This window comes from Sarcophilus harrisii, chromosome 4 (assembly GCF_902635505.1).
Source record: "Sarcophilus harrisii chromosome 4, mSarHar1.11, whole genome shotgun sequence".
Taxonomy (NCBI): domain Eukaryota; kingdom Metazoa; phylum Chordata; class Mammalia; order Dasyuromorphia; family Dasyuridae; genus Sarcophilus; species Sarcophilus harrisii.
Window position 1 is genome coordinate 308,596,505 of NC_045429.1, and position 27,691 is coordinate 308,624,195.

The following is a 27,691-nucleotide window of genomic DNA, read 5'->3' on the forward strand; positions in this document are numbered from 1 at the left end:
GTAGTTCCTACCGCCTCCAGACGCAGGCTGAACTACCTTTCCCAGCGCACCCCGCACTTCCTGGTTACCGAGGCGCTGCTGGCGGCGGCCGGTGAGTGAGTTGACGGTTCCTCCTAGCGAGGGAGGGCGCTGCAGTGTAGCTGGGGGGGGGGCCTCGAACCCACGCCTGTGGTGGTGGTGGTGGGGGCGTGCGGGGAAATGGAAAGCATACGGGACCCCACACCTATGCTAGCCTCCTGCCCTGTAACCGGGAGTCAGTAACTGCGCCCACCTTCCTCTAGAATTCTGGGGGCGGGGGAGCATCACGTCATTGACCCGGCCTCCTCCCCCATTCAAGGGTCCCTCCACAGCGTCTCTTCTTTCTTCCCCCCCCTCCCCCGACACCAGTCCTTCCCTAGTGCACTCCCCTCTCCATTATCCCCTTTCCCATTCAGTGCCTTTTCCACCCCCCCCCAACCGCGCAGCATCGCTCCCCTCATATACTGCCTCCTTCACCCCATCTCCCCCTTCCCTTCTTGTCTCTGCCTCCTCCATCTCCCTAATACGTCGCTCCTCCCTACACCATCGTTTCTCTATGCAGACCCTCCCCCTCCCCTTATTCGCATACTGCTCCTTCTTCCATAGGACCCTTTCCCAGTATGGAGCTCTGCCTTACGGCATTCTGCCCCCTATATGTTCCCCTTTATACACAGCACTGTCCTCCCCATCTTTATATATATTGTCCTCCTCATGAAAACAGAATGAAATGCGTTTTATTAAAGTAGTTTCTGTGTGCTAAGCACTGGACGCTGAAAAGCCAGACTGCTGCAACTCTCTCTCTCTCTCTTTTTTTTATTTAATAGCCTTTTATTTACAGGATATATACATGGGTAACTTTACAGCGTTGACAATTGCCAAACCTCTTGTTCCAATTTTTCACCTCTCCCCCCCACCGCCTCCCCCAGATGGCAGGATGACCAGTAGATGTTAAATATATTAAAATATAAATTAGATACACAATAACTATACATGACCAAAACGTTATTTTGCTGTAGAAAAAGAATCAGACTCTGAAATATTGTACAATTAGCTTGTGAAGGGAATAAAAAATGCAGGTGTGTTGCAACTCTCAAGAAGACCACCTCCTAATGGAGGTAGTGACCACACGTGTGCAAGATTTCAGCTGCAATTCACATGGAAAAAGTTCTCCTGACACAAACAGATGTTACTGCAATTGATCCAGTCACAGCAGTTTCTGATGTTGAACTGTTTGGCTGTGCCTGGGACTCCTGGGTCTTCAGGAGCTGGGGCTATGCCACCTGCCGAAGTAGTTGTTAGGCTGCATCTCCACAGGGGATGCTTCCCAGGCTGATGGCTGAGGACTCTGTGCTGGAAGTGTTGCACTTCCCAAGGCTCTTGGGTTCAGAGTCCTTGGTGCCTGCAAGGGGAGATGGAGGTCAAGGTGATAACTGACCTGCCTGGCCTATGCTTGCCTCCTGTCTCTTCCACAGGATGCCTTGTTACTCCAGATTGGCTGGAGGCAGCTTTGTACATGGTAGCTGTTTCATGAGCTTTCCCCCTTTCCCCACAGAAATTGCTTTCCCATACAATTGCTGTAAGAGGAGCCTGAGCTAGAACTGGACTGATGGACTTTGGGCATGTTCCTATCCCCAAGGTTCTTGTATTTATCCACTTGTTGGCAGTAGATAGCAATTATTGTTGGTAACAATAAGGAAGTAGTCCTCTCCACAATGAGGTCTTCTTTCAGTGATGGCTGCAGGTCTGGAAGTTTGGGAGATACTAGTATTCCCCTTGCTGTTCTTGGGTTCAAGGTTTTAGTTTGTCTTCACTGGAGTAGAGGGAAGTCAGTAGTAAGATTGATGATGATGTGATTTAGACATAAAAGAGTGATATAAGTAAATTAGAAAAACAAAGGCTAGTCTACCTCTCAGATCTGTAGAAAAAAAGAAGGAATTTGTGGCCAAAGAAGAACTGAATTACATTATAGAATGCAACATTTTAAGTTATTTTATTGTTAAAAGTTTTTTTTTTAGTAAGTTAAAGGTTTTTTTTATTAAGTTAAAAAGTTTTTGTACAAATAAAACCAATGCAGCCAAGATTAGAAGAGAATTAGAAGAATTAGAAGAGAATAAACTGGGAAAATTTTTTTTACATTAAAAGGTTCTGATAAAGACTTCATTTAAAATATATAGAGAATTGATTCATTTATAAGAATTCAAATCATTCTCCAATCGATAAAATGTCAAAGGATATGAACACACAGTTTTCACACAGAAGAAATTGAAACCATTTCTAGTCATATAAAAAGGTGCTCTAAATCACAAATGATCAGAGAAATGCACGAGAACTCTGAAGTACCACTACACACCTCTCAGATTGGCCAAGATGGAAGGAAAAGATAATGACAAATGTTGGAGGGGATGTGGGAAAACTGGAATTGTTGGTGGAGTTGTGAACTGATTCAACCATCTTGGGGAGCAATTTGGAATTATCCCTAAAAGGCTATCAAAATGTGCATATCCTTATTGGGTCTGCATCCCAAAGAGATAATAAAGGAGAGAAAGGGACTCACATATGTAAAAATGTTTGTGGTAGCCTTTTTTGTAGTGGCAAGAAATTGGAAACTGAATGGGTGTCCCATCAATTGGGAAATGACAGAATAAGTTATGTTATATGAATGTTATGGAATATGATTGTTCTATAAGAAACAATCAGCAGGATGATTTCGGGGAGGCCTGGAGAGATTTACATGAATTGATGCTAAGTGAAGTGAGTAGAACCAGGAGATCCTTCTACATGGTAACAGCAAGATTACACGATGATTAATTATGATGGATGTGGCTTTTTTCAACAGTGAAATAATTCAGGCCAGTTCCAGTGATTTTGTGATAAAGTCATCTGTATCCAGAGAGAGGACTATGGGTATTGAATATGCATCACAGCATATTTTCACTTTTTTTTTGTTGTTTGCTTTTTTTCTTTCTCACTTTTTCCTCTTTTTGATTTGATTTTTCTTGTACAGTATGATAATTATGAAAATATGTATAGAAAAACGGCATGTTTAACATATATTGAATTACTTGCCATCTAGGGGAGGGAATGAAGGGAAGAGAGGGGGAAAATTTTGGATAAGTTTTGAAAATAAAAAGCTTTATTAATAAAATATTATGATCATGGTTTGCCTTTTTAATATGCTCAGGACTACATTGTACTCTTCAACTTCCTTGGGGCCTTCTCCATTTACCCTGGGAAACACCCCAGTAAAAAAAAGGACCTCCAGCATGACAAGGTCATCCCTAGGAACTTCATTTTATGTAGATCTCCTACATGTGTCCTCCCCCTAATTCCTTGGCTTATCCAGTCCTTATTAGTACCCTTGTACTACAATAACTGAAATGGTATTTTGGGTGGGAAAAGAGAGTAGGGAAGAGGAACAAGGACCTAATGATTTCTTAACACTTGTCCTGTTTTTTCTAATTTCATCCTGCATCCCTTATCTGGTAAGACAGTATTCCCTATATCTAGTATTAGTGTGAATTATTAGAAACCGTACTGTTATTCATCACCTAATCTCTTGGCACTTTATAGTCTTCTTTTTCATTTATCAGATTCTGATTTATGTTTTACGTATCTGTGGATATCTTAAGTTAGCAATAGTGAGGACGGCTTAGTCTAGGAACATCATACAGCTCTACCAAGGATAGAGTGAATCACTTCATAACTTGTGAGGCTTTGGAATTGCTAATTCTCTCGTTCTGGAATTTCTCCACAGAAAAGTTGGACTATAAAGAACATACTGAAAAAGCCCCTGTAGTTTTCCTGGGACAATGGAGGAGTTCCGCCGTTCCTATAGCCGGCTATGTAAGGACAGTGGAGCTGAGCCCCAGGAAGCAGTGCTCAAGCAACTGCATGATTTGCGGGAGGGTCATCGCAAGAACAAGCTGGACCTGGCCACCCAGAGCTTGTCAGTTGACACCTGTGGAGCTCTGGGGAAGCTCCTGCAAAATGACATCCTGTTTTCAATGGTCCTCCTAAGTGACTGTATGATGAGTGAAGAAGGTGAATGATGGTTCTGGGTACTTGGTCAGAAGCCAGGTTAGATTCTACAAAGCTCTGGCTGCTCTTTGGGCTCATGCAGTTCTGATCTCTTTGTCTGAGTTCTGGCCTGAGATACACATACTTGCTGATGTTTCCATCAGCATTTAATTTACTGAACATAACTACTGGGTTCCCACTCAGAAGTCAAATCCCCTAAGGCTCCTTTGGCTCTTATCTCTTCTTCCAACATCACTCTATAGTGGAATAGCCAAGGGAGATGGGAAGAAAGATTTTCCCTCTTCTGCAAGGGACTTTGGGCCAAATATTTCTCTAACATCCCTAGATTTCCACAATAACGAGATTACTGTCCTATTCTCTTACTTCCTCTAGGCATATACCAAACTCTGTGCATTGACTTAGAAATAAGCTTATTATGTGATAACAGTTCACTTCTGTGAACATCAGTTTCTTTGCTTGAAACTTGGCAACCTTTGAGCATATATTGTTTAAATGTAATTTCTTATTATAAATTGGAGAATCCTTACAAGTCTCAGCTTTAGGAGTTCCTAACCTGGTAGACCTAATGTTTGGCTACCTGATTTGTAGTGAGTTGAATTAGCATTTTGTTGCTATGATCAACTTTGGTTCACTTGTATAACTGAACTCTGACCAAACAAAATAAAAAAATCTCTTTTTTTGGGTCTGAGCAGTTGCCTGCTGATAGAAAAAGAATATAGGAATGACCCAAGGAAGCCATTTAATCCTAGAAAAAACTAACTCCTTGTCTCTTACAGGATCTAAACTGCTCATACAAGGACTTTGTTCAAACACAGTAGTCAAATATCTGGATTTAAAGGTGAGCAAATAGAAACATAGAGAAAGATAGAGGGGAAAGTGGGAATTGCTAAATATTTATCGTAGGATAGTAGTCTCTGGTGGCCTATGAAAGCAATTTAGATAGCCTTCCCTAAGTTTGGATAGTTACAGAGATATTATTTGAATGGCCTAGTTTACATGTCTCAAAATTATGTGTTTAAATGTGTTCTAGACAAACATCTTGAATTCAAAAAAATCCTTAAGTTCAAAGGTAGAAAGGTATACTTTCTACAGTGCTTAATACATAGTAAGCATAGTAAGTAATTCAATACATAGTTTTGAATAAATGAATGATTAAGTAGCACTAGTCAAACAAGAGAATAATATGATGCTGATTTTGAGGAAAACATATCTTCTTTAAAAAAGAAGGCAGTCCCTAGCTTCCTTCTACAGTGCCTTTAGGGACCATTCTTAAAGCTCTGTAGTAGGATAAGGTATACAGGTTCACTCAGAAAGTAAGACAGTCACATTGAGAATCCATCTGTCTTAGGGTAATAACCTTCGAGCTATGGGAGCTGAGGCTCTGGGCAAACTCCTCCGACAAAACAAGTCCATTCAAAGGTAAGAGGGTGATTCCCTGCCCATCCCCTTCTCATCAACATGGTTCAGGGTTCTTCCTAGAGAGAAGCTCCCAAACCATTCTCCTATTCATTTCCATGGGTTTTCATGGGTACAAGTTGCTTTTCTATGTCAAGCCTCTTCAGCCCTGACAATGGCTTTTTTCACAGCCTTATTCTAGAGTGGAACAACCTGGGGATGTGGGAAGAAAGTTTTTCTCTCTTCTGTGAGGGGCTTAGGGCCAATACTACTCTGCAGCAACTAGACCTCCGAAACAACCAGATCAATCACAAGGGGGCAGAAGAGCTGGCCATGGCCTTGAAGAACAATTCCACTCTTCAAGATATAGGTAAGGAAGTTCCATCCAGGCTTGATACTACTGATCTAGCAGCAAGGGAGAGTTGTCTCTCTTTAATTTTTCTGGCCACAGAGCTAGTCTGGGCCTTAGGGTGCAAAGGAAATTTGGGACACAATTTGGAAAATGAACAATGATAAGAAGAATAGTTAGCATTCCCTATAGTACTTTTTAAGATGTGTGAAAGCACTTTACAAATCCCATCTCATTTGATCCCACACCAACTCTGGTAGGTTGTTATTATTCTCCTTGTGACAGGTGAGGAAACTAAGTCAAGCAGACTTGCCCTGGGTCACACACTAGTAAATTTCTGAGGCAACATTTGAACTCATATCTTCCTGAGACGAGGTCTGGCCCTCTATCCATTGAACCACTAGGGAACTAGCTAATATTCCCTATACTGCTGCTATAGCTGTACAAATTAGCATCCTTCTCTGTACCCTGATCATTCTAAGCATTTTACTATTCCTCCTTCTTTACTTACTATTGCAATTTTCATGTTTTTCAAAAAGTGGCGGGTAAGCAAATGTGCTTATGGCATTAATGGCAGGAAGAAATGGTGACTTGAAATAGAGCTTTTCCTCTTTTTTCCAAATCAAAGCTCTAGCTTGATCCCTTTCTTCCTGTTAGGCTCCATAGCTGCTGCCTTTTGATTCCATAGCACCTCTAATTAAAATGGAAGAATTAGCAACTAATGTCAAGACTTCTTTTTTATTCTTCTGTCCTCTGGTGGGGTTCTCTGTCCCTGATGTTGTCATGTTTCCCCTTCAGATCTTCGTTGGAATAACATTGGACTCTTGGGAGGCCGGGCAATTGTAAATTGTCTTTCCAACAACAAGACCCTAAGGAAGCTGGAGCTAGCTGGAAACAACATCCCAGGGGATGTCTTGAAAGCTGTTGGTAAGTGGCAGGGCTGTAGGGAACCGGCATAGATTAGAACTGGCTTGAAATGGGACATAAAAACAATTCTCAGACCTGGAGGATCCCTCTGATCGCTGTCTCATGGGAAAGCTAAATATTTTGTGGAAATGTCAGCTGAGTAGGAAAGAATCTAGCTGCATAGGACTAGTATACAGTAGAGAAGTTTCTTTTCCATACCTATTGATAGTATAAGGCTTTTTCTCTAAGAAAGTGTTTTGTGAAAGCACTGGAAGTAATAAGTTTTATTCCAGCATCAGTAATTTCTAATGAGGTAGCTTAGAAATCCAACCTAAAGTGGAACATCCTATGGCTTAATATGGCTTTAAGATTTGCAAAATGCTTTACATCAAATGGGTTAACATATGTAAAGTGTCTTTGCAAACTTTAAGGCATAGGTAAGTAGTAGCAACTATTATTGATCAAGTCAGCATAGCCTGACAATTTTCTCTTGTTCTCTGTTCACTGGGCTGGTGCTAGAAAAGTCAATGCTTCTACAGGATCCTAGGATCATATCTATATGAGCAAGACTCCCTGGAGATTTTAAGGGCCACTATAATAGTAATTTTACATTTATTTAATGTTTTAAAATTTATAAAAGTATTTTCATTTCAGTTATCCTGTGAGGGATTAGTTGTGCAAATATTGTCTCCATTTTACAGGTGGGGAAACTCTGAGAGGATAACTTGTCTAGAGACTCCTAGCTAGCTAGTACGTTTCTTGAGGCAGGATTTGAATTCAGGTCTGCCTCCAGTTAGGTACTCCTTTCACTGTACCAAACTATCTTTTGGGAAAAATAATAATGCACTAAATGTTCATCTATTCACTTGGGTGGGGAGAGGGGTGGGGTAGAGAAATGTTCTAGTTTGTCAACTGTCCAAAAAGAATTAAAAGTTGTAGTCCAGTTTCTCTATATTCCTCACCATATTCTAAGTCCCTTCCTATATCTTCTCAGTCAGAGTCAAGAAATGGAAATTCATTTTTAAATTACCCTAAATGAAAATTCAAGAAGATTCCTGAAGTAGTATCACATGCAGTTCATACTTATTTATCATTTGAGATTATTTAGGTATCTCATCTGTTGTAATAGTTGTAAATTTGTAAAGGTGACCAGAACAGATAGCACATCTGGTTGGTAGTCCTCAGTGTCCTGAGATCTATCCTCAGCTATAGTTTTTGGACAGGCCAAAAGAACAGTCTGGTTATAAGTGGGTTATCTAGCTCTTTGCCAAGTAATGTGACAGCTTTACCAGAATGAAGAGGGATGCAGGGGGTGACACTGCTGTCGTCTCACAGAACAAGCCATGGATCACAACTTAGACAGGCAGGTGTCACTCCAGGAAAATCAGAACCGGACCTATGTGCTAAGCAAAGAAGTCCAAAACCTTAAAGAAGAGAAGTCCAAACAGGTAAGCAATTTTCCTTCTCACCTGCCATTTCGTCTCTGTCACAGGGAGGAAGCAGCCCAGAGCATAGACTCCTCCCACAAGAAGCTGTCTGGATATATCTGCAGCTTGTGCTGATGTTTTTATTGCTTACCTTCAGGGATATGATTTCCTTAGTCCTGTTCATTATAGACATTGTGTTGGTGAAGAGAACCTAAGTGTTCTTTCCCCTTTCTTCCTAGTCTTTTAAGATTTTTCTCCCCCTCAGAAAAGGAGTTGTTAAATCAGCTCATCCTTTTTTTGGTCATCATTAGGTATGCCATCCACTTCTCCTTTTTGTTTTGCCAGTGTCTTCCTAGTCAGGTCCCTTCATCTGATTCTCCTGTTTTCCTGACTCCATGTTCTGCTCTTGTACCCCAGAATCCCTCAGTCCCAAGTGTTTGTCCTTCCTAGTAGTTGACAGCCTAGTGATACACGAGTCCTTTGGTTAGATGAAGTGTGAAATTAGAAGGATAGACTCTTATTTCCTTGGCATGACCTGAGAGCTACTTAGTTTTCTGCTAATTTGGAATTATGCCCTTTGTCCCAGATTTCAATTAAAGTATTAGGATTCACCATTTTTATATGGCTTATATCTGTTTTTTCCCAGTTCCTGAACCTGATGGATACAATTGATAAACAGAGAGAAGAGATTTCCAGGAATTGCAGGTGAGCAGTTCAGAAGGAGGTGAGAAGTGGCTGTTTTATGGGATATTTGGGTTTGTTTCAATGTTCGTCTCTCTTGCCATTCCTTAGGACATCAGCAGTCCGAGTGAGTCAGCTTCAAGAGGCCCTGAATGAGCGTCACTCCATCATCAACTCCCTCAAGGCCAAGTATGTAATGGGCTGGGCTGGAGTAGGCAGGATGTTGATTTGGGCTACCCTTAGTAGGCTCCCTGAAGGTATCAAAAATATATTATTCATCTCTTCTGTCCCTGACTTTCACAGAGTTTTCACATCATGAGAACACACAGGCATGGGCATTTCAGAACATCAGGGAAAAATAATGAATCGGTGGTATCAAGTTTGCTTTTTAAAAAATGATGCATAATAAAGAGTTGGATTGGATTAATTTTGAATTTAAGAGCTAAGTTTTGAAGGAGGTAGGATGGAATATGGACTGGCAGAAAAAAAGAAAGGACTACAAGTGTATTTGATGGAAGGAGTAAGTTTGGCTGGGTTTGGTTTTTTTAGATAGATTAATTGGAATAGAGAGATTAAGGTAATGGGAAAGAAGGAAGGGGGGACAGTTGGGACAGTTGGTGATGGAGTCTTTAAAAGGTAGGCTGAAGAGTGTGGGTTTAAAGCAATGAACAGAAGAAACTTGTACAATCTTTAAAAGCATCCCTCCTAAACACAGGCTTTCCACATGGATCTCACACAGCACTTTGTTATGCAGTTTTCTAATGCGATTGTTATGCTTTTATAGTTCCTTGTATTTTGTTTTATCCTCCCAAACAGGTTTCTTACACCTCCCTAACCCAGTGTGCTGTACCCAGGAGGCACTGGATAGGCTCGGATCTAATAAATCCCTTCTTTCATTATATAGGCTGCAGATGAGTGAGGCTGCCTTGGCCCTATCTGAGCAGAAGGTCCAAGACCTGAGTGAGCTGTTGACTACTGCACAGAAGGAGCAAATAAACTTATCACAGCGACAGTCCAAGGAACTGCAGCTAGAGCAGCAGGTATACTGGACGAGGGACTCAGTGATGATCCAGGGGAAGATTGGGCAACAGGTAGATGAATTAGGAGGAATATCATGTAGACTTCACAGGTATGGCAGAAAGAGCTTGACCAAAGTTGCTTCTTATCTTATTGTATTCCTAGGAAGCTGCAGATCGGGAATCTAAACTATTGAAAGAAGTGGCTTCATCCAATGAAAGAAATATGCTTCTTCGTAGCCAGGTATGGTAGGACATCAGGCCAGGGCTAACAGACTGGAACATGTTTGTATGTTCTAGCTAAGGAGCAGCAGTTCTGTCTAGGCAGAGTTGTCCAGAGGTAGAGTTGAGTGGGCCTGATATCATTGATTTCAAACTCACAAAGAAACAGAAATCACTATACCACATGGAAAATTCATTAGCATTAGTTATGTTTTCTTGTATTTTTATTAAAATATTCCCCAATTATATTTTAAATTTGGTTCAGGCTGCACTGGGAGCCACGTTTGACACTTCTGTTCTAAATCATGTTGGCCTTTCAGGTGGATGAATTAGAGCGAAAGAGCAAGACTCAGCAGGAGCGGCTATTCCTTACAAAACAGGAACTGACCAACATAACTTCGGAGCTGAAGCTACGATTAACTCAGGCTGAGGGTGAGTGCTGGGGGAGGGTTGGGGAGAGTGGGGAACAGAACCCTAAGGGACAGTAAAATCACATGGGGGCGCCAGGCCACTCTTCTGGAAAAGTGTGACCCATATCTTCATGTTTTGAGTTTCTAGAGCGCCTGGAAATGGAGAAGAGGAGATTCAAACAAAGCTTAGAAGATTCCGAAAACCTCCGACTAAAAGAGGTAAAGAAGCACCCAAACCTGTCTTGTGGAGAAGCAGAACTTTAGAGCCTCCTTAGTCTATCAAGCTTATGTTGAGCTTATTGCTGTTCCCAAACCTACCAGGGGCACCTCAATAAGCTTACCTGCACTACCTCTGTTTAATGGGATAGGCAGGGGTTGGGGAGTGGCTTCTGGAAGACTATAGTTCTCTAGAGTCCTAGAAGAGCAGAAAACTGAGAAGAAACCTTGCAGACTGTCTAGGCCAAACTCTTCATTTTACAGAGGAGGAAGCAAAGCCAGGGAAATAAAGTGGCCTTCCAGAAATCACCCAGAGAAGTGGTAGCAGAGCTAGAACCAAACCCAGGTCTCCTGATGCCTGATTATTCATAGGACAACCATGTTTTTTATAGAGTTAGTCGAAAGAGTGTAGCAGAGTAAAGATAGAGTTGGACCTTGTATCCTTCTGACACAGCCCTTGGGCAAATTGCTTTAGCCTTTAGCCTTCTAGTCCTGAAGGTACAGATTTGTACCAGCAGAGGAAGCTACTCACTGAGAATTTCTCTACATTGAATTATGACTCTGGTTAAAAAAAAAAAAAAAAAAAGCTGAATTGTGCTTTACCATTTACAAAATACTTCCTACATTCTTACTTAATCCTTATAATAATTTTGGAAAATAGATAGTTCAGATACTATTGACCCCCATTTGGGATGCATTTAGGGAACTGAGAATCAGAGAAGTTAGCTCAAAGTCAACTGGTTAAGTAGTTAGAGGAGGGATTTTAATTGAGGCTTCCTAATTCCCAGATTCTGAGGCTACCTGCCTGACTTAAAACCTACTTATGCTATCAGGAAAGAGAGCAGCCAGAACATCTTAAAATTAAGAAGTTAATTTCTCTCTGAAAATGAATTCACTTTCAAATGGATAAACAATCTTTCCACCTCAGTTTTTTTCCCCCCAATAATAGAATTAGAGGCCTTTTGGGCCTTTAACTCAGTTCTTCTCAGAAGGAAATAAATGGGAGTCAGAAAAGCTGTTTCCAGAGGCTGTTGGGGAAACAATTAGGGAGAAGGGCTTCTCCAGACTTCAAGGACTGCATCTTTGTTACTAAACAGGTAGAACACTTGACTCGTCGAATGGAGGAGAGTGAACGATCCTTACAAGAGAGGATACAAAAGCTGGAGACAGTACGAATCTCCCTGGAGGAGGTGAGCATTCATAATATAGGTGGATGGGAATAGGGGGTGGAGATTCTAACCCACAACTGACATATCTCAGAGTAAAAAATTGGAAATACGCCTCGGGAGTGTGGAGATATCACCCATCCCCCATACCTTCCTTATACTTTAGGGCCAGCAGAAGTCTAGTGGACCTGGATTTAAGAATATTCTGGCTTCTGAGTTACCCCATTACTCTCTGCTAATGTCTGCTTCTTAGTTTGATCTTTTTAAGGGAAATGCCCAGAAACCCAGAAGTAATCTAGGAAGCAGACTGTGGCAAAGCAAGGCTGCAGTTGGATTGGAAGTGACAACCCTGAGTTTAGGGCAAAGAGTAAAAAGGATCCTCCTTTGTTCTAAGGCCACTTATTTCTCATAATGCATTTGGGAGGAGGGTAGGAGGTGGGAGATACCCTGGCAAAAAGCTCTGTTAAGAAAATAGCTGAGGGGCAGCCAGATGGTATAGTGGATAGAGTGCTGGCCCTGAAGTCAGGAGGACCTGAGTTCAAATCCGACCTCAGACACTTAATACTTCCTAGCTGTGTGACTCCGGGCAAGTAACTTAACTCCAATTGCCTCAGCCAAAAAAAAAAAAAAAAAAAAGTTCAGTAATTGAGAGCTCTGGGCTAAAGTTGAAAAATAGTAAGACAGAATGGATGTTACTGTTCATCTTTCATTCTCCAAGAAGACCATGACATCAGGGAGGTGATGCCATGACATGCAAGTGAATTGGATTTAAGGGAGGGGAGGGTTGTGTAAGGTCGCCTGTCCCACTTTCTTCTCCAAAACCATCTGGGTCCAATGGCCAGATATAGATCAGGACAACTGGAAATGGCCTGGATGCAGTGGGAAACCTTGGCCTTCTTAAGCTCAAGTCTTCAATAGGTCTCAGTTTGATTAGGGCCACACTAAATTCAAGACCCACATCTGACATACACTGGCTGGGTGATCCCTAGCAAGTCCTTTAAGACAACTCTGACTCTTTAGTTAAGAATAATTGTTCATCATCATTGGTAAAAGTTGTTTCTTTTGGGGGAATTCCTTCTACAGTGAAATTAGAAGTCCAAGCTTTCCACCTCCAGAAAGGCTGACTTTGGCCAAAGTCCTGCTAAGTGGTTAGAGCAGGGTCACTTCCTGAGGATGGGTATGAACGACTTAAATTCGACCTAAACATTTATGTCTATGTTGGAATAGGAGGTGAACCGAGTGAAGAAAGCCATATTGGCTGAGCGAAGTCAGGCAGAGGAGGAGATGATAAAAGCCAAGAGCCAAGTGCGCCTGGAAATGGTAAGTTGGTCAACACTGTGAAATCTGAGCTCTTTCTTGGTATTGAGAAATATAAGACAAAAATGGAATGTTTGAGAATAGAAGTCAAGAGTCCCTAGTTTTAAGAGGTTACAAATCTAATGGGGAAGGCAGGACACATGAAGAGAAAATGAGAAGACAACATTTAAACAAGTACCAACGTAATTTACAGATCAGTTTAAAGGAAGGAAAGGGACCCACATGTGCAAAAGTGTTTGTGGCAGGTCTTTTCATAGTGGAAAGAAACTGGAAATTGAGTGGAGAAAGTTGGAGAAAGGCTGACTAAGTTATGGTATATGAATGTTATGGAATATTATTGTTCTATAAGAAACATGATTTCAGAGAGGCCTGGACAGACTTACATGAATTGATGCTAAGTGAAATGAGCAGAACCAGGAGATCATTGGACATGGCAACATCAATATTATACGATGATCAATTCTGATGAATGTGACTCTTTCCAACAATGAGATAATTGATGCCAGTTCCAATGATCTTATGATGAAGAAAGCCATTTACGCCCAGAGAGAGGATTGTGGCAACTGAGTGTAGATCATAATATAACATTTTTACTCTTTTTGTTGTTTGTTTGCATTTTGTTTTCTTACTCATTTACTTTCCTTTTTTTTGATCTGATTTCTCTTGTGAAGTGAGAGAATTGTACAACTATGTATAAACATAGTATAAACATATTGGATTTAACATATATTTTAACATGTTTAACACATATTGGATTGCTTGCCATCTAGGGGAGGAGATGGTGGGGAGAAAATCTGAAACACAAGGCTATGCAAGGGTCAGCATTGTTAAATTATCCGTGCATATGTTTTGAAAATAAGAAGCTTTATTAAAAAAATTTTACAGATCAAATTCTATTGCAACAAGCCCCATTGCAGTGATTATTTTCCCTAGTTAAAAGATTTTTAATCCACAGCTTTTGACCCATTCATTTTGTTTTTTTTTTTTTTTCCTGAGGCAGTTGGGATTAAGTGACTTGCCCAGGGTCACACAGCTAGAAAGTGTTAAGTGTCTGAGGCCAGATTTGAACTCGGGTCCTTCTGATTTCAGGGCTGGTGCTCTCTATCCATTGCACCAACTAGCTGCCCCTGATCCATTGATTTCAAGCAGTATTGAATGCAACAAAGGAACTGAACAGCTGATCTTAATTGTAAAGTTATAAAATTCTTGGTCTTACTTATTGTGGAGAAGGCATTGAGTTGGGTTCAGTTTATTCAATAGATTTTAAGAAGTCCTGGGAGCAGTACTAATGCAGTAGAAAGTTTTGGAGGAAGGGAGACCAAGACCCTTCTAGGGATGTTCTCTCAGGGTGATAGTCCACAGTACTGACCAATCCTTCCCCAGTTATTATTGTTCTTTGCAACTTGCAGCAACAGCGAGTGACTCATCTGGAAGAGAAAATACGGCTGATTTCCCAGGCTCGGGATGAAGCTCAGGAATACTGCCTCCAGCAGAAACAAGCTGTGACTGAAAGCCAGACCAAGAACAACCAGATGGGCCTTCAGATGGAAGCTGTGAGGCGACAGCTAGAGGAGCTGCAGAAGGTGTGTGAATAGGGCCCTCAAGTCCCTGCAGAGGGGCCAGAGCTAAGCTCTCACTTCCTTTCCTCACAGTATTTCTCCCAATAGGAGGTGAGAGACAAGGAACAGGAGAAGGTGGCCGAAGTGAATAAGGTGCGAGTGGAGTTGCAGGAGCAGATCGGCCACCTGCAGGCAGAGAGGACAGCCCAGGAAGGTTTAAAGGAGAAGATTGCAGCCCTGGAAAGGCAGATCAAAGGTGAGGTCTCTAGCTGAAACAGCAGCACAGGCGGGCTCCTCTTTCCTGAGTGACAGGAGACAGGCAAATGCCTCTTACTTCTGGTCTGTTTGCTGCATGTGGCATTCAAGACAGAGGGACCTCAGCTCACTGAACTTCTCTACCCCACAGTGATGTCAAGCAGCCACCGGGAGGCTCTGCTGGACAAAGAGAGTGAGAATGCTTCTATCAGGGAAAAGCTGAGGCTCAAGAGTGCTGAGATCAACAGGCTGCGGGAGGAGGAGGCCCAGCGAGCAAGCTTCCTACAGAACGCCATCTTGGCTTATGTACAGGGCTCTCCCCTGGGGACTCCAAAACCCGACAAGTAATAAGAGTTAAGGGAGATTTGGGACTGGGTATAAAGCAGAGGGAATGGTGACAGCAAGACAAAAGGAGCTCAGCTCTGCTTGCCTATGAGACATCCTCCATCTCCTTAGGTCCTCCTTGGAACCTAAGATGAAAAGTACAGAATGAGACCTTCCAGAGCATTTGAGGATTCCTGGTGGAAGTACAGTTGATGCTAGAGAACTACTATCAAGGGAAGTGGGAAATCTGGGTTTCTCCCAACTTTCTTCCCTTCCTTCACCTCTTTCACACAAGGCAAAATGGCTTTCCTATCCCATCTCCAACTTAAAGCAACACTGATGACCGAGGAGAATGGAGGCTACCATGCTGTGTTTTTTGAAAAATGCATTTTAGATGTGATTTGAATTCATTGTCCCAAAGGAATTTCCCCAGTCTAGGTCTAAGTGAAAAGTCTTGGCTGGTCAGTGCCCACTGTGTCAGAAGTAAATCCACTGGCATTGCCTTTGTTTATAAGGCAGATCAGCTAACCGAATGCTCCCTGGGATCCAAGGACTTAACAGTTCCCTTCTCTGCCCTTTGCTATAGCTCAAAGGAAATGTGAGATGTGCTTCAGACATCTCTACTCCAAATGTTCACATGGACTATTTGTACTTGCTCTATGGTGGGAATCTTCTAAGCTCATATTGGTCTTTTCAGCCACGTCAACACATTGTATCTTGACCCTGACATATTGATGTCATTTTGGTCCTCTTTGAGCACCAAGGGCAGCCACCAATCTTTGCCCCTCCAACCTATTTTGAGAATCATGTGCCTTAAAGAGAGTGCTGGAAGATGACAGGAAACCTGGAGCAGAACTAAATTTGAACTCTGCAGATATCTCTGCCCAAGAGCTAGCTGGGGGTTTATGTGTGTGTGTGTTTGTGTGTGCCTAATGGTGTGCCAGTTACAAAGCAGATAATGTTATGAACACTCTTAAAATTGAACCTTGAGACTCACTCAGTGGACATTGTTTTGCATGCTGTTGGGGGCCCAGCCCTACAGCTAGCATGGTGATTTTTTTAATTGTTTGGCATGTTTTTGAAATACAGAGCTTGTGCATTTCATGATACACCAGGGCTTCCGGTGCTTGTGCATCGCTCTCCCTGAACACAAGACCCTATCTGCTATGGTCTTGTGCTGCCTTCCTTAAAGACTTACCTCTTCCTTAATAAGTCTTCATCCTTTTGGCAATGGTGGCCACATGGCAACCTCCATGGTCTTGGAATTTCCCCATGTTTAACAAAGGCTTGGTAAGCGGACATCTGAGTACCTTTGTATGTGGATGCCAAAATCTACCTTCCTGTAAAAAATATTCTCTCAAGAGAGTTTTGAACTTCCTGAAAGTTCTCCCCTACTCCCCCCCCCCACCCCCCCATCACCAAGGTTTGTGCCACTCAATCAAAATCTTATTTGTCAATTGATGTTTGAGTGCCTGCTATGGAAAAGGTACTGGCCCCTGCCTGCAGCTCCAGGGGGTATCTAAGGCACATTCCAGCTATTGCTTTGGTGTAGAGAAGGGCAAGCAAAGGGAATGGGAGTTTGTTCTGTGCCTTCAGCTTTTGAAGGCAAACGCTGAGAGCATCATAATGTTGAACAGAGCCCGGCCCTGAGGAGGTGGATAGTGTAGTGAGGGAGAAGCTGCTCTTTTTTGTGAGTGGTGCATTCAACTTTTCTTCCCTCTTTTATTATGGCCCTCTGCCTCATTCTCCAAGTGCCTCAAATTAAATCCAAAGAGCACAAGACCTACTTAATAGAGGCCGGACGGAGCGAGGTGCTAGGGTTACAAAGACAAAACCAAAATGATACCCTCCAGGAACTTGGGAATCTCCTGCCGGGGTACAATCAGTGCAGTGATAATTACAATGCAAAATAATGGCTGGAGAGAAATCCTTAGCAACTGGCGAGAAGATGGGAAATGAGTTAGGTTTCACGAGGATGGAAGGCCACGGCCCTGGCTGGAGTCCTGCGGCCAGACAGGGGGCCCTTTACTCCTCCCTCTCAACTTGCAGGCGTGTCCTGCCGCCGGGCGCTCCCCCCGCCCCGCTGTGAATGTGGGACGAACCGTCTCCGCATTGCCAGAAAACGGGCCAGAATTGAGTTACCCCATCCCAGAGGTCTTAGGGAGTCCGTTTGGGAGGAGCTAAGCCCCTGCCGCCCCATTGACCCTGGGCCACGGAGTTACCCCCGCCCGAGTGGGCGGGGAATGGTCTGGGGTTCCACCTCCCACCTTCGCAGCGCCCGCCCGCTCGCCAGCCTCGGGTCTTCGGCTGTCTCCGGCCGCGGCGCTCGGCTGTCTCCCGCCCTTGCCGCTTGCTCGGTCCGGCCCCCTCGACTCTCTAGTCCCCGCCGTGGCTGCGGCGCTGGGGCATTTCCCTGCGGTTCGGCTCGCAGACCCCGGCTCCCGCGCAGCCGGCTCCTGGCTCCGGGCACATGCAGGCGATCAAATGCGTGGTGGTCGGCGACGGGTGAGCCCGGGACTGGCCCGGGGAGCCGGGGCGGAGGGGTGGTGGGTCTGGCTCTGGGGGTACTGGGTTCTACGCTGGGAGGCGGTGGGCGGAGTCCGGGGTACCACCCTGGCTGGAGAGGTTGGGGCTGGGTCCCGTGCAAGGCTGCTAAGGGTGGGTCTGCATTTCGGTGTGGGGGCAGGGTCCGGGCGAATGAAAAGGCACGTCCGCTGGCTGCTGAGGACCCACGAGGCCAGGTGACCGGGCTGACACCTGCCCGGGCAGACAGCCCGAGCCGGGCGCGGCGTGTCCCCGCCGCCCCCCATCTGAGGGCACACACGTGCCACGCCCTGACAGCGTTGTCTCTTTGGGGCTGGGCAAGAGCCTAGGCGGCCCCTCGGCTAGCATCGGGGAGGGTGGGAATGATGGGCGGAGGGCGGGTTGCCAGCCCCAGGAAAGGGCAGTAACCTGAGGGGTCAAAGAAATGAAGTGATTGCCTCACTGTTGGTCAGGGGCGGATGCTATGGAGATTAATTTTTACATCAGATAGGAGTGAACTGGAGGATCCCAGGAGGTCCCTTCCAACTCTGAAATTTCCCCCCCTTTCTCACTCATCTCCAGACCTTGCCTACCCGCATTTTCAATTCGGTGGACTCTGAGGACAACAGCTGTTTGATTTTTGCTTTTGTTTTCCCAGCACTTTGCCCAGATTATTGAATTGACTATGAATTTCTTCCCCAGGTGTCCCAGCCCATTCCCCTCGATTCCTACTTGAGTCCTTTAATTCCTACTGGCCTAGTGACACAGGAGGCAGAGTACAATGGAGGAATAACTTGTTCATCTCCGCGCCCCCCCCCCCCCCTCCCCCTTGAAGAGTTCCAGCACTTGCTTATTTCCTCCTAATCTCTCTTTACCCGAGACCTGAGGTTGCTATTGAGCCAGCCAATCATTAGAATCAGCCTGGCACTGTCTTAGGTGCCTCTCCCCTCTAACTTTTTTTCATCCACTTTAGACCCTTTCTAAATTCACTTAAATTGTTAGAATACCCATCACTCCCCCTTCCTACATTAACCCCACCCAACAAGTTCCACTTCTCTATTCCTTTCCACTTCTTGGGCCTCTCCCGAAAAGCTGGACTTGGGAGAGGCATGTAGAACCATGGAGATTCCAGTTTCAACCTTTACCTAGACTTCTGTCTCCTCATTGCAGTCTTGGGCTACAACATCCCAAAGAGAAAGGGTAGATCCATCAAATGGAGAGTTCATTGGGAAAGGGTATGGACAAGATTTTGGGAATCATCCTCTGGTTAATGCCATTTTTCCCTAAAGAGCCGTGGGGAAGACATGCCTGCTAATCAGCTACACCACCAATGCCTTCCCTGGAGAATACATCCCTACCGTGTGAGCATCTGGGACCTGGGGAATCTTCTGGTCTTGGAACAGGGCACTTGAAGACACCCAGCTAGAAGGGACACGAAAGATGAGGGCTCTGAAAAGGAATGCATGTGTGGGTTTGGCCCTTGGCTGTGGAAGAGAAGAGAGGGCCTTGGAGATAGGAGGGCAAATACAAAGTTTGCTACAGTCTGCATTCCCTGGGGGACACAGTGTTCCTGATTCTGAAGGGTTGAGAGGAGGAGGCAGGGCAGTGGTGGTGCCATTAAAACTTTTGAAGATTCCCTATGCAGAACTCTAGGAGGGAATCCAGGTGCCAAATCCCTCAATTCTGACTTCCATCTCTTGTCCCTCCAGTTTTGACAATTACTCAGCCAATGTGATGGTAGATGGAAAGCCAGTGAACCTGGGACTTTGGGATACAGCTGGGCAGGAAGACTATGATCGGCTTCGACCCCTCTCTTATCCCCAGACTGTATGTAGTCCCTGCAGTTCCCTGTTTCCTCTGGGGCTCTGGGAAGAAATGAAATTTCAATATCCAGACTTGGAGGTCAGGATTGGGATTCTACAGCTGGGCAAGATAGGTAAAGTAGAGGGTGGGGAGAACTTCCTTTATCAGCAAACCATTGATCACCCTTTCCTACATAGGATGTCTTCCTGATCTGCTTCTCCCTGGTGAGCCCAGCCTCCTTCGAGAATGTCCGTGCCAAGGTACTATGTGGGCAAGGGAAGGAAGGAAAGCCATTACTAGGAACACTGGGCCCTTTTATTCCTTTTCTAAAAGTATGAGGCCCAGGGAAGGAGAGAGACCCATGGCTAGAGAACATGGACCATGGATAATCTCTTAGCATTTTGTACCTCTTCCCATAGTGGTACCCTGAGGTGCGACATCATTGTCCCAATACACCAATAATCCTCGTGGGCACCAAGCTTGACCTTCGAGATGACAAGGACACCATTGAACGGCTTCGGGACAAGAAGCTGGCCCCCATCACTTACCCCCAGGGCCTGGCCATGGCCCGGGAGATTGGTGAGTCAGGGCAGTGGGAAGTAGAAGGGGACAACAAGCCCCCTGATAAGCCACTTAATAAGGTCAGGATGCTGCCACCCTCATCTTTAGCCTGAGACTTTTTCTGCTTGCTCCCAGGTTCTGTCAAATACCTGGAGTGCTCAGCATTGACTCAGCGGGGGCTCAAGACAGTGTTTGATGAAGCTATTCGGGCAGTGCTGTGTCCCCCACCCATTAAGAAACCTGGAAAGAAGTGTACTGTGTTCTAAACCTTGCCCAGAGAATCCTACTCCAGGGGGCCTGAGTGGTGAGAAGGGCTAGGAGCCCAAGGGCCAGGAGGTTGGGATAATGTCTCAAACCCCTAAGTATGGTGTCATTGTTCAAATGTTTGATTTTCCTTCAGTCTGAGATGACGTGGGTATAGGGAGTGGGAATATAGAGTGGGAGTGGGGTGGGAAAGGGAGGCTTGGGCTCTGGAGTGGAAAGATCAGCACAAGGAACAGAGCATGCTGTCCTGGAGGGGCTGGAGGGAGGGCTGATAAGGAAGAGAAGAAGTCCTTGTTCTCTCCTACTCAGGTCTGGGAAGCACAGCCTGAAGCTTCCTCTCACTCTGCTCTGTACCCAGGAACCCAGAAATCCAGGTCTCCAGCTAGCACAGGAGGGAGCAGGGTCTCTCTCAGAGAGGAAAAGGGGCATGACCAGGGTAGCCTCCCAGGTTGGGGAGGGTGGGGAACAGGGGGGTGGAAGTATGTAATTGTGGGGTCTATTCATCTTGTCCCAGGACAGGGTCATCATCCCTTATTTTATACAATAAACATTCTTCATGAACACAGGCCTTTCCTTTCTTGGGAGCTGACCCTGTCCTGAGCAGATAGCTTGTTTTTCTGTCTCTATTCCCTCTAAATCAGAGGGAACAAAAGCTTTCCTTGATGGTTACTTTGTACCCCAGGTTGTATGCAAGGGAGTCCTTCCTATACTAATTACTGGTCTCAATTTTTCCTCAAAAGCCCTAAATTGGTTCTGACCCAGCTTGTCCTGAGCCCAAAGATCTAATTTAGTGTGTGGGTGACTTTGGGTACTTGAGAGCCTGAACTAGACTGGACTCTCCAGGACGCCGGGCATTGGTATCATACTTTTCCTGCTCCAACTCTACCCTCTACAACAGAACCCCTCCCACCTTAGGCAGAATAACCTGCATTCAAGGAGCACATTATAAACATTTAATGGGGCACACAAAGCAGATGCCTCCCCCTGGTTCAGGATGCAGGCCTCCTAACCCACCAGATACCCTCCATCCACCAGCAGAGCAGAGCCAGTAGTCATGGCACTTTGGTCACTCAGCAGGAAAAGAATGCTGTTCACCACGTCTTCTACCTCTGCAAGGGGAATGGGGTGATATCTAGAGCTTGGGAGGCAGGTATGTCTCCACGATCGGGCTCCAACTCCCACCTGCCCCTTCCACTTTGAGGATTATGCATTCTTGTGCCCCTGGCAAATGCAAGGGATGGGGTTCTCCTCTATGCCTCCTAGAAGGCCCCAAAAGAGAAACAATTCAGGGGAAAAGGGAGGGAGCAGATAGTATTTGGCCTTGAGGACTTACCTGCAAACTTGCCCAGTGGGATTCGGCGTAGCATGGGCTCTGACTTCTGGGCGTCACTCCAGTTGGCCCTGCCCATGGCAGTCATCACTACTGTAGGATTCACCGTGTTCACTCGGATCTGGGTTGGAAAGGTTTGGGTTGACCTATCAGGCCATGGCCACATCTGGGAATCTCATGATCTGAGCTGAAAGGGATCTTAGGAAATCTGGTCCAACCTCCAGAGCATGAGGCCTTTCTATGTACTGGATTAGTGTTTATCCAACTTTTGTCTGAAGACCCCTACCCTCACTTCCTCCTGAAGCAACCTCCTTTTTGATAGTTCTAATTGTTCTAAAGATATTCTTTATTCCCCTTATAACAAACCTACATTTGCTTCTCTTTGAAACTTTTATCCATTACTTCTGATTCTGCCTATTGATCAGTCAGGCACTGGGACCATGGCAAACAAATCTAACACTTCTTCCAAAAAAAACCATATAGAACACAGTTAATATAAAACATGTTCTTCTTGGCTTTCTTGTTTTTGTTTGAAGCAATAAGGGTTAAGTGACTTGTCCTAGGTCAAACAACTAGTAAGCTTCTGAGGTCACATTTGAACTCGGATCCTTCTCACTCCGGGACCAGTGCAGTATCCACTGTACCACTTAGCTCACCAAAAGGCTTGTTGTTGTTCAGTCCCAACTGACTCCCTGTGACCCCATTTTGGGGTTTTCTGGGCCAAGACACCAGAGTAGTTTGCCACTTCCCGCTCTAGCTCATTCCCCACCAGAAGAAACTGAGGCAAACAGTTAAGTGACTTGCCCAGGATCACACAGCTAGTGTCTGAGGCCAGATTTGAATTCAGCTATTCCTGCCTCCAGGCCTTGTGACATATCTACAATATCATCTAAGCATTCCCCATTTCTTCAACTGATAGGACATTAACTTGAGATACAATTGCATGCAGCCTGTCTTCCAAATCCTAACTTCTCTTTAATGTGCTTCCTAAAATGTGGCACCCAGAATTGAAGAGACTATTCTAGCCCTGGGCTGCCCAGGGCAGAGGAGGGCAGAACTTTAATTTCCTGATAAGAAGAAAATGTTTGGGTTTTCTTACAAGTAGATTTAGATATTTCAGATCTCACCTTGTGGGGTCCCAACTCCAGAGCCATCACCTTGGTTAGCATATCCATGGCACCTTTTGTGGAGCCTGGTGAGAGACCATGGGATGGAGAGGAAGAGAGTAAAAGAGCTAAGTCAGTTATTTAGAAGAATTAAGAGAAATAGTTGGCTAATGTTCAGAGGGAGAAGCACCCAAAGGTCAGGAACTGTGTTTTTGCCTTTCTTTGTATCCCCAATATTCAGCACAGTGCTTGGCACACAAGTAGGTGCTTAATAAGTGCTTGTTGATTGACCAAGATGGTCAGGGTTAGGGAACATAAGAGTTGGAGGCAGCTTGGGGTAATGGGAAGACTAAGCCTTAGTCTGAATGTCAAAAGACTTGGTATCCAGTCCTGCCTTTCACTAATTCCCTATGGATACTTCACTGGGGCACATTTTTTTCACTTGTAAAGGGGTTTAATTACATGATCTCTCAGGTTCCTTCCAGCTCTTCTATTCTACATTAAGACAGGAAACTGGAGCCTAGTGGTTCAAATTGTTGAAATGAGCTGCTAGAGAAAGGTCAATGAAGGAAGGCAAACTGGGGTGGGCACTCACAATAGATGGCATGATCCTTTAAAGCACAATGGGAGGCCTGGCTGGAGACATTGACAATAGCTCCTGGGGCTCCCCGGGCTATCAACCCCTTGGAGATGATCTATAAATCAGGGGAAAAGTCAGGGATCAAAACAGAAGAATGAGAGGGAAGAAGGGGTTTGAACAAGAGACTTCAAATAACCCTTGTGATCCCCAAATTTGGCGTCACAACTCACCTGGGACACTTGGACCACTGACCGAAAATTCACATCAAAAGATCTGAGGATAGACATCAGATACAATCATACCTACAAGAGAAAAAAGCTTCCCAACCAGAGCTAGAGCTAGAGATCCTTCCTTTCTTAGGCAGAGCAATTAGATTTTCATGTTCTCCAGAGGAGAAAAATTCTAGTGTGGATATGGATTGGTTTTCCCCCCTCTTGCCCCTCCCCCACCCTCCCTTTGTATTTTTATTTTTTTACCCCCTAGGACTTACCTGTCACAAGCCTCCTTAGTGACTTCCAAGAAAGGCTGAAGCAAGGCTACACCTGCATTGTTCACCAACAGGTCCACAGGGCCGACGTTGCTCAGAGCCTGCTCTGTGGCTTCCCAGTCTCCCAGATCCACACATAAAGTCTCTATTCCTGGGCACTTCAGGGGATTGGAAAAGATGTTAGGTAACAATGGGAGAAAAGCTTCCCATGGAGAGTTCTTGAACTCAGTCTGGAGTTCAGAAAGAAGGAACAAAATTGGGAGAGTGGGAAAGTGGTATGGTCAGACGATAATGAATAGGCCACAGGCTCCCATAATCTGGGAATTCTTCCATTAATGGGTTAAAAGGAGGAAGTGGAAGTACCTTAAAATAACTTGCAAAATGACATTGACAGGAAGATGTGCTTCTTGAGTTTCCAGAAGATCTCTGTAGCCCATGGCCAAGTCTCTGGGTACTTTAGGGCCCTTCAGAAAACCGAATCCCTCAGTTCTAAATATTGAGCCACTAATGGACTTCTCAAGGAAACTGAAAGTTCCTTGCCCTGCCCATTCCTTACACTTTTTTTTTGGGATGGGTGGGATAGGGGGCGATTGAGGTTGAATGACTTGCCTAGGATCATATATTGAGTTAAGTATTTGAGGGGTCACAGATCTTCTTGATTCCAGGGTCGACCAGTGTTCTAACCATTGTGTACCTGGGTGCCTCTTCATACACTCAACTACCTCTACTCATAACATCACAATAGCTAGAACTCAGATTACTTAAGAAACTTTGCTGAGGGGGAGCAGCCTCTAGTCCAGTAGTCCCAAGGCTGTGTCCAGTGTCACCTTTGAGGTCCTCAGATGGAATGGACATGAATATGTAGGATATAATCAAGAAGGAGAATAGAACTAGGGGGCTAAAGTGGAATGATTCTCACAGTATAGCCCCAAGACCTGAAATATCAACTGTAGAGTAGAAGAGAGATTGAAGATGAGAGAAATATTAAATAGCCTGAATTAAATTTTTTTTTTTTCCTGAGGCAATTGGGGTTAAGTGTCTTGCCTAAGGTCACACAGTTAGGAAGTATTAAGTGAACTCAGGTCCTCGTGACTTCAGGGTTGGTGCTCTATTTACTTTGCCACCTACTGCCTGGCATTCAAAGTTTTAAAGCACTTAGCATACGCCATTTATTGTAGATTGAACACTCTGAAGCAGGGGGTCCTCAAACTACTGCCCGGTGGGCCAGATGTGGCAGCTGCGGACGATTATTCCCTCACCCAGGGAATAATCTTTTCTTTATAATTCTTATATTAAATTCTTTATATAAAGGCCCACAAAACAAAGTTTTTGTTTTTATTATAGTCCGGCCCTCCAACAGTCTGAGGGACAGTGAACTGACCCCCTATTTAAAAAGTTTGAGGACCCCTGCTCTAAAGAGAGCATAGGTACTGGAGTCAGGAATTCCTGTGTTTGTAGGATGTGGGATTCCACATCTGACATTTACTAATTCTAAACAAATCACTTTGACCCTTTAAGCTTGTTTCTTCATCTGTAAAATGAAGATAATAATAGTTGAGAGGCACCAGAATTTAGAAGGGAGCAAGCCTGGATTAGGGAGTACTGGGTTCCGGTAACCAGCGGCACAGCCCTTCTGGGATCCTAACCCAGAGCCAGAGCCAGCTATTTAACTGCTTGATGCCCCCAGGAAATTCTTTAGGGCTCAAGTACCAAAGCAACCACTCGGGTAGAAGCAATTTTCTCACCAGGAATTCTCTTCATGAATGAAACCACAGAGAAGCTTAAAAAAAAATTCTAATACCCAACCTCCCTGGGTGGTACTGAGGATCAGAAGACAAATGTGTATAAAGGGCTTTGCAAACCTTCAAGTGCGCTGTATAAAATGCCTGCGGTTATCATGGTGTTATATTATCTCCATTTTAAAGGTAAGGAAACTAGGGACCCGTGATCTAATGAGCTGAGATCGAATGCGATGCCAGGTCTTTTGCAGCGAAGGTCAACTTCACGGCTTCGGAACCCCTGGTTTTTGTTGCTATTTTTGGTGGGGAAGGGCAGGCAGGAGGGACGTGGCTGACCCGTGGGTCAGCTGGCATTCAGCAGCCTTTGGCTTCTCCGGACTCACGGGCCTAGATGGCTAGGAGCAAGGTTCTAGTGGGCGGGACGAGACTGGGCTTGAAGAGACTGCCGGGTTCCGAGATCCCCGTTACCTCCTGGGCCAGGCTGGTCAGGTCCTCCTGGGTCCGGCTCACTGCTACCACTTGGGCTCCACGGGCAAGTAGCGCCTTGGCAGTGTCCCTCCCGATGCCTGAAACGTCCAAAGAGGCTTAGGGATGGGCTCTTTAGGGATGGCCCGGATTTGAACCCTTTTGGCCGCTCGGCTCCCAGTGACCTCGACCCCATCTGCAGCATCGGCCCCGGCCCCACCTTTGCCGGCTCCGGTGACCAGCGCCCGGCGGCCGGCGAAACTTGGCTCCATTTCGATAGCTTTTCTCCCCCTTGCACTGGAAAGGGTTCTGAAGTCCTCCGCTGCGGAACGAGTCCACCCCGGGGAAAGAGGGAGGACAGAAAAGACACTTTATCCAATCAGAAGTCGCTTTATAGGAGGGAAGGTGGTACCCTTCGAATAGCTTCGGCCATATTAGTATGGCCAGGGGTGGGGCCGGTCAAGAGGTTGGCTAAAAGCTGGGACGAAGGTGGAGCTGTGGTCGGGGGAGTGGCCTGGGCATCACTTTTATTTTAACTCTCCCGGCCCCGGCCTGGCACTGCCTCCTCGTCTGGCAGCGGAGATGAAAATGCCATGCAAATGCCCATATCAGTGTGTTACGCCCTGACATTCTTCCTTTTACATACACATCGTCTAAACTGGCCTTCCTGCTGATCGCTCGCATCTTGCCTCGGTGCACCTTTGCACCGGCTTTCCCTCCATACCGCTGCCTCTTACCAACTCAGTTACGTGACACATATCCCCATTCCCCGAAAAAGAAAAACCAAAAAACGATGCTGTATGTGTACGGTAGTCCCTTTCATAGGGCTGGTTACCGAAAAGTCCCGAAAAGAAGAATTCATGAAAGAAAAACTGGGGAAAAATAGTGAAGAAAGTCAGAAAAATACGAGGATGCCTGAAATGGCTTCCTGAGCAACTCCTCAACACACACTCTAGGAAAAACATAAAATGTGCAGAAAATAAAACAATGCAATAAGAACAATAAGGAACTATAAGAAAAGTGATTTTTTCCAAATTGTACACAAAGTCAGTAAGCAGCGGGTTGACTGCCAGCAAACTCCCTTCCAGGATAATAAGGCAGTAGCCGCCTAATCCTAATTGAGAAGGGTCAGATACACATAGCTTGGAAGGCTTTCTTTTTGGGAGGAAAGTCCCTGGGGTGCTTGGAAGTCCCCAGTAGCAAAATAACTGTGACCCGTGTGGATTCAGCTTGAACTAGGGTAACCAAGGGCTCTGAGGTCCTTAACACCTTGTCCCGAAACTACAGTGAGTTCTGAAGATAACTGCCTTCTGAATCTTCAAGATACATAGGGAGCTCACACTAGGAGGAGGAAGTCGGTGCAAAAATATAGGTTACCCTGTGCATACCCTTTGATCCAGCCGTGTTACTACTGGGCTTATATCCCAAAGAAATCATAAAGAAGGGAAAGGGACCTGTATGTGCAGGAATGTTTGTGGCAGCCCTTTTTGTAGTGGCTAGAAACTGGAAACTGAATGGATGTCCATCAGTTGGA

General features: G+C 45.0%; 3 protein-coding genes across 8 annotated transcripts; 2 read left to right on the forward strand and 1 right to left on the reverse strand.

Moving 5' to 3' along the window:
- LRRC45 (leucine rich repeat containing 45) lies at positions 1–16,408 on the forward strand. Of its 2 annotated transcripts, none has more exons than XM_031965661.1 (18): positions 1–91; positions 3,773–4,059; positions 4,833–4,894; positions 5,405–5,475; positions 5,643–5,821; positions 6,599–6,727; positions 8,042–8,154; positions 8,780–8,838; positions 8,926–9,003; positions 9,719–9,905; positions 9,997–10,074; positions 10,373–10,484; positions 10,611–10,681; positions 11,776–11,868; positions 13,072–13,164; positions 14,571–14,744; positions 14,829–14,976; positions 15,127–16,408. In XM_031965661.1, the coding sequence occupies exons 2-18, from the start codon at positions 3,828–3,830 to the stop codon at positions 15,321–15,323; spliced, it is 2,076 nt and encodes a 691-aa protein (XP_031821521.1). In that variant the 5' UTR covers positions 1–91; positions 3,773–3,827; the 3' UTR covers positions 15,324–16,408. The 2 variants fall into 2 exon arrangements, with proteins under 2 accessions (XP_031821521.1, XP_003768645.1); XM_003768597.4 differs by having other exon boundaries at positions 9,719–9,854.
- DCXR (dicarbonyl and L-xylulose reductase) lies at positions 15,688–26,576 on the reverse strand. Of its 3 annotated transcripts, XM_023502640.2 has the most exons (9): positions 26,378–26,576; positions 26,161–26,258; positions 23,957–24,111; positions 23,697–23,739; positions 23,482–23,581; positions 22,908–22,972; positions 21,784–21,901; positions 19,181–19,271; positions 15,688–18,251 (listed from the first exon to the last, which is right to left on the reverse strand). In XM_023502640.2, the coding sequence occupies exons 1-9, from the start codon at positions 26,427–26,429 to the stop codon at positions 18,185–18,187; spliced, it is 789 nt and encodes a 262-aa protein (XP_023358408.2). In that variant the 5' UTR covers positions 26,430–26,576; the 3' UTR covers positions 15,688–18,184. The 3 variants fall into 3 exon arrangements, with proteins under 3 accessions (XP_023358408.2, XP_003768644.1, XP_023358409.1); XM_003768596.4 differs by lacking the exons at positions 15,688–18,251; positions 19,181–19,271 and adding an exon at positions 21,390–21,559 and having other exon boundaries at positions 26,378–26,507; XM_023502641.2 differs by lacking the exons at positions 15,688–18,251; positions 19,181–19,271 and adding an exon at positions 21,578–21,671.
- RAC3 (Rac family small GTPase 3) lies at positions 17,630–21,011 on the forward strand. Of its 3 annotated transcripts, none has more exons than XM_031965664.1 (6): positions 17,630–17,804; positions 19,112–19,183; positions 19,532–19,649; positions 19,823–19,885; positions 20,045–20,204; positions 20,322–21,011. In XM_031965664.1, exons 1-6 carry the CDS (start codon positions 17,770–17,772, stop codon positions 20,450–20,452), a joined length of 579 nt encoding a protein of 192 aa, XP_031821524.1. In that variant the 5' UTR covers positions 17,630–17,769; the 3' UTR covers positions 20,453–21,011. The 3 variants fall into 3 exon arrangements, with proteins under 3 accessions (XP_031821524.1, XP_031821523.1, XP_031821525.1); XM_031965663.1 differs by having other exon boundaries at positions 17,722–17,804; positions 19,532–19,724; XM_031965665.1 differs by having other exon boundaries at positions 17,722–17,804; positions 20,045–20,208; positions 20,322–20,382.
- Positions 26,577–27,691: the final 1,115 nt, after the last annotated feature.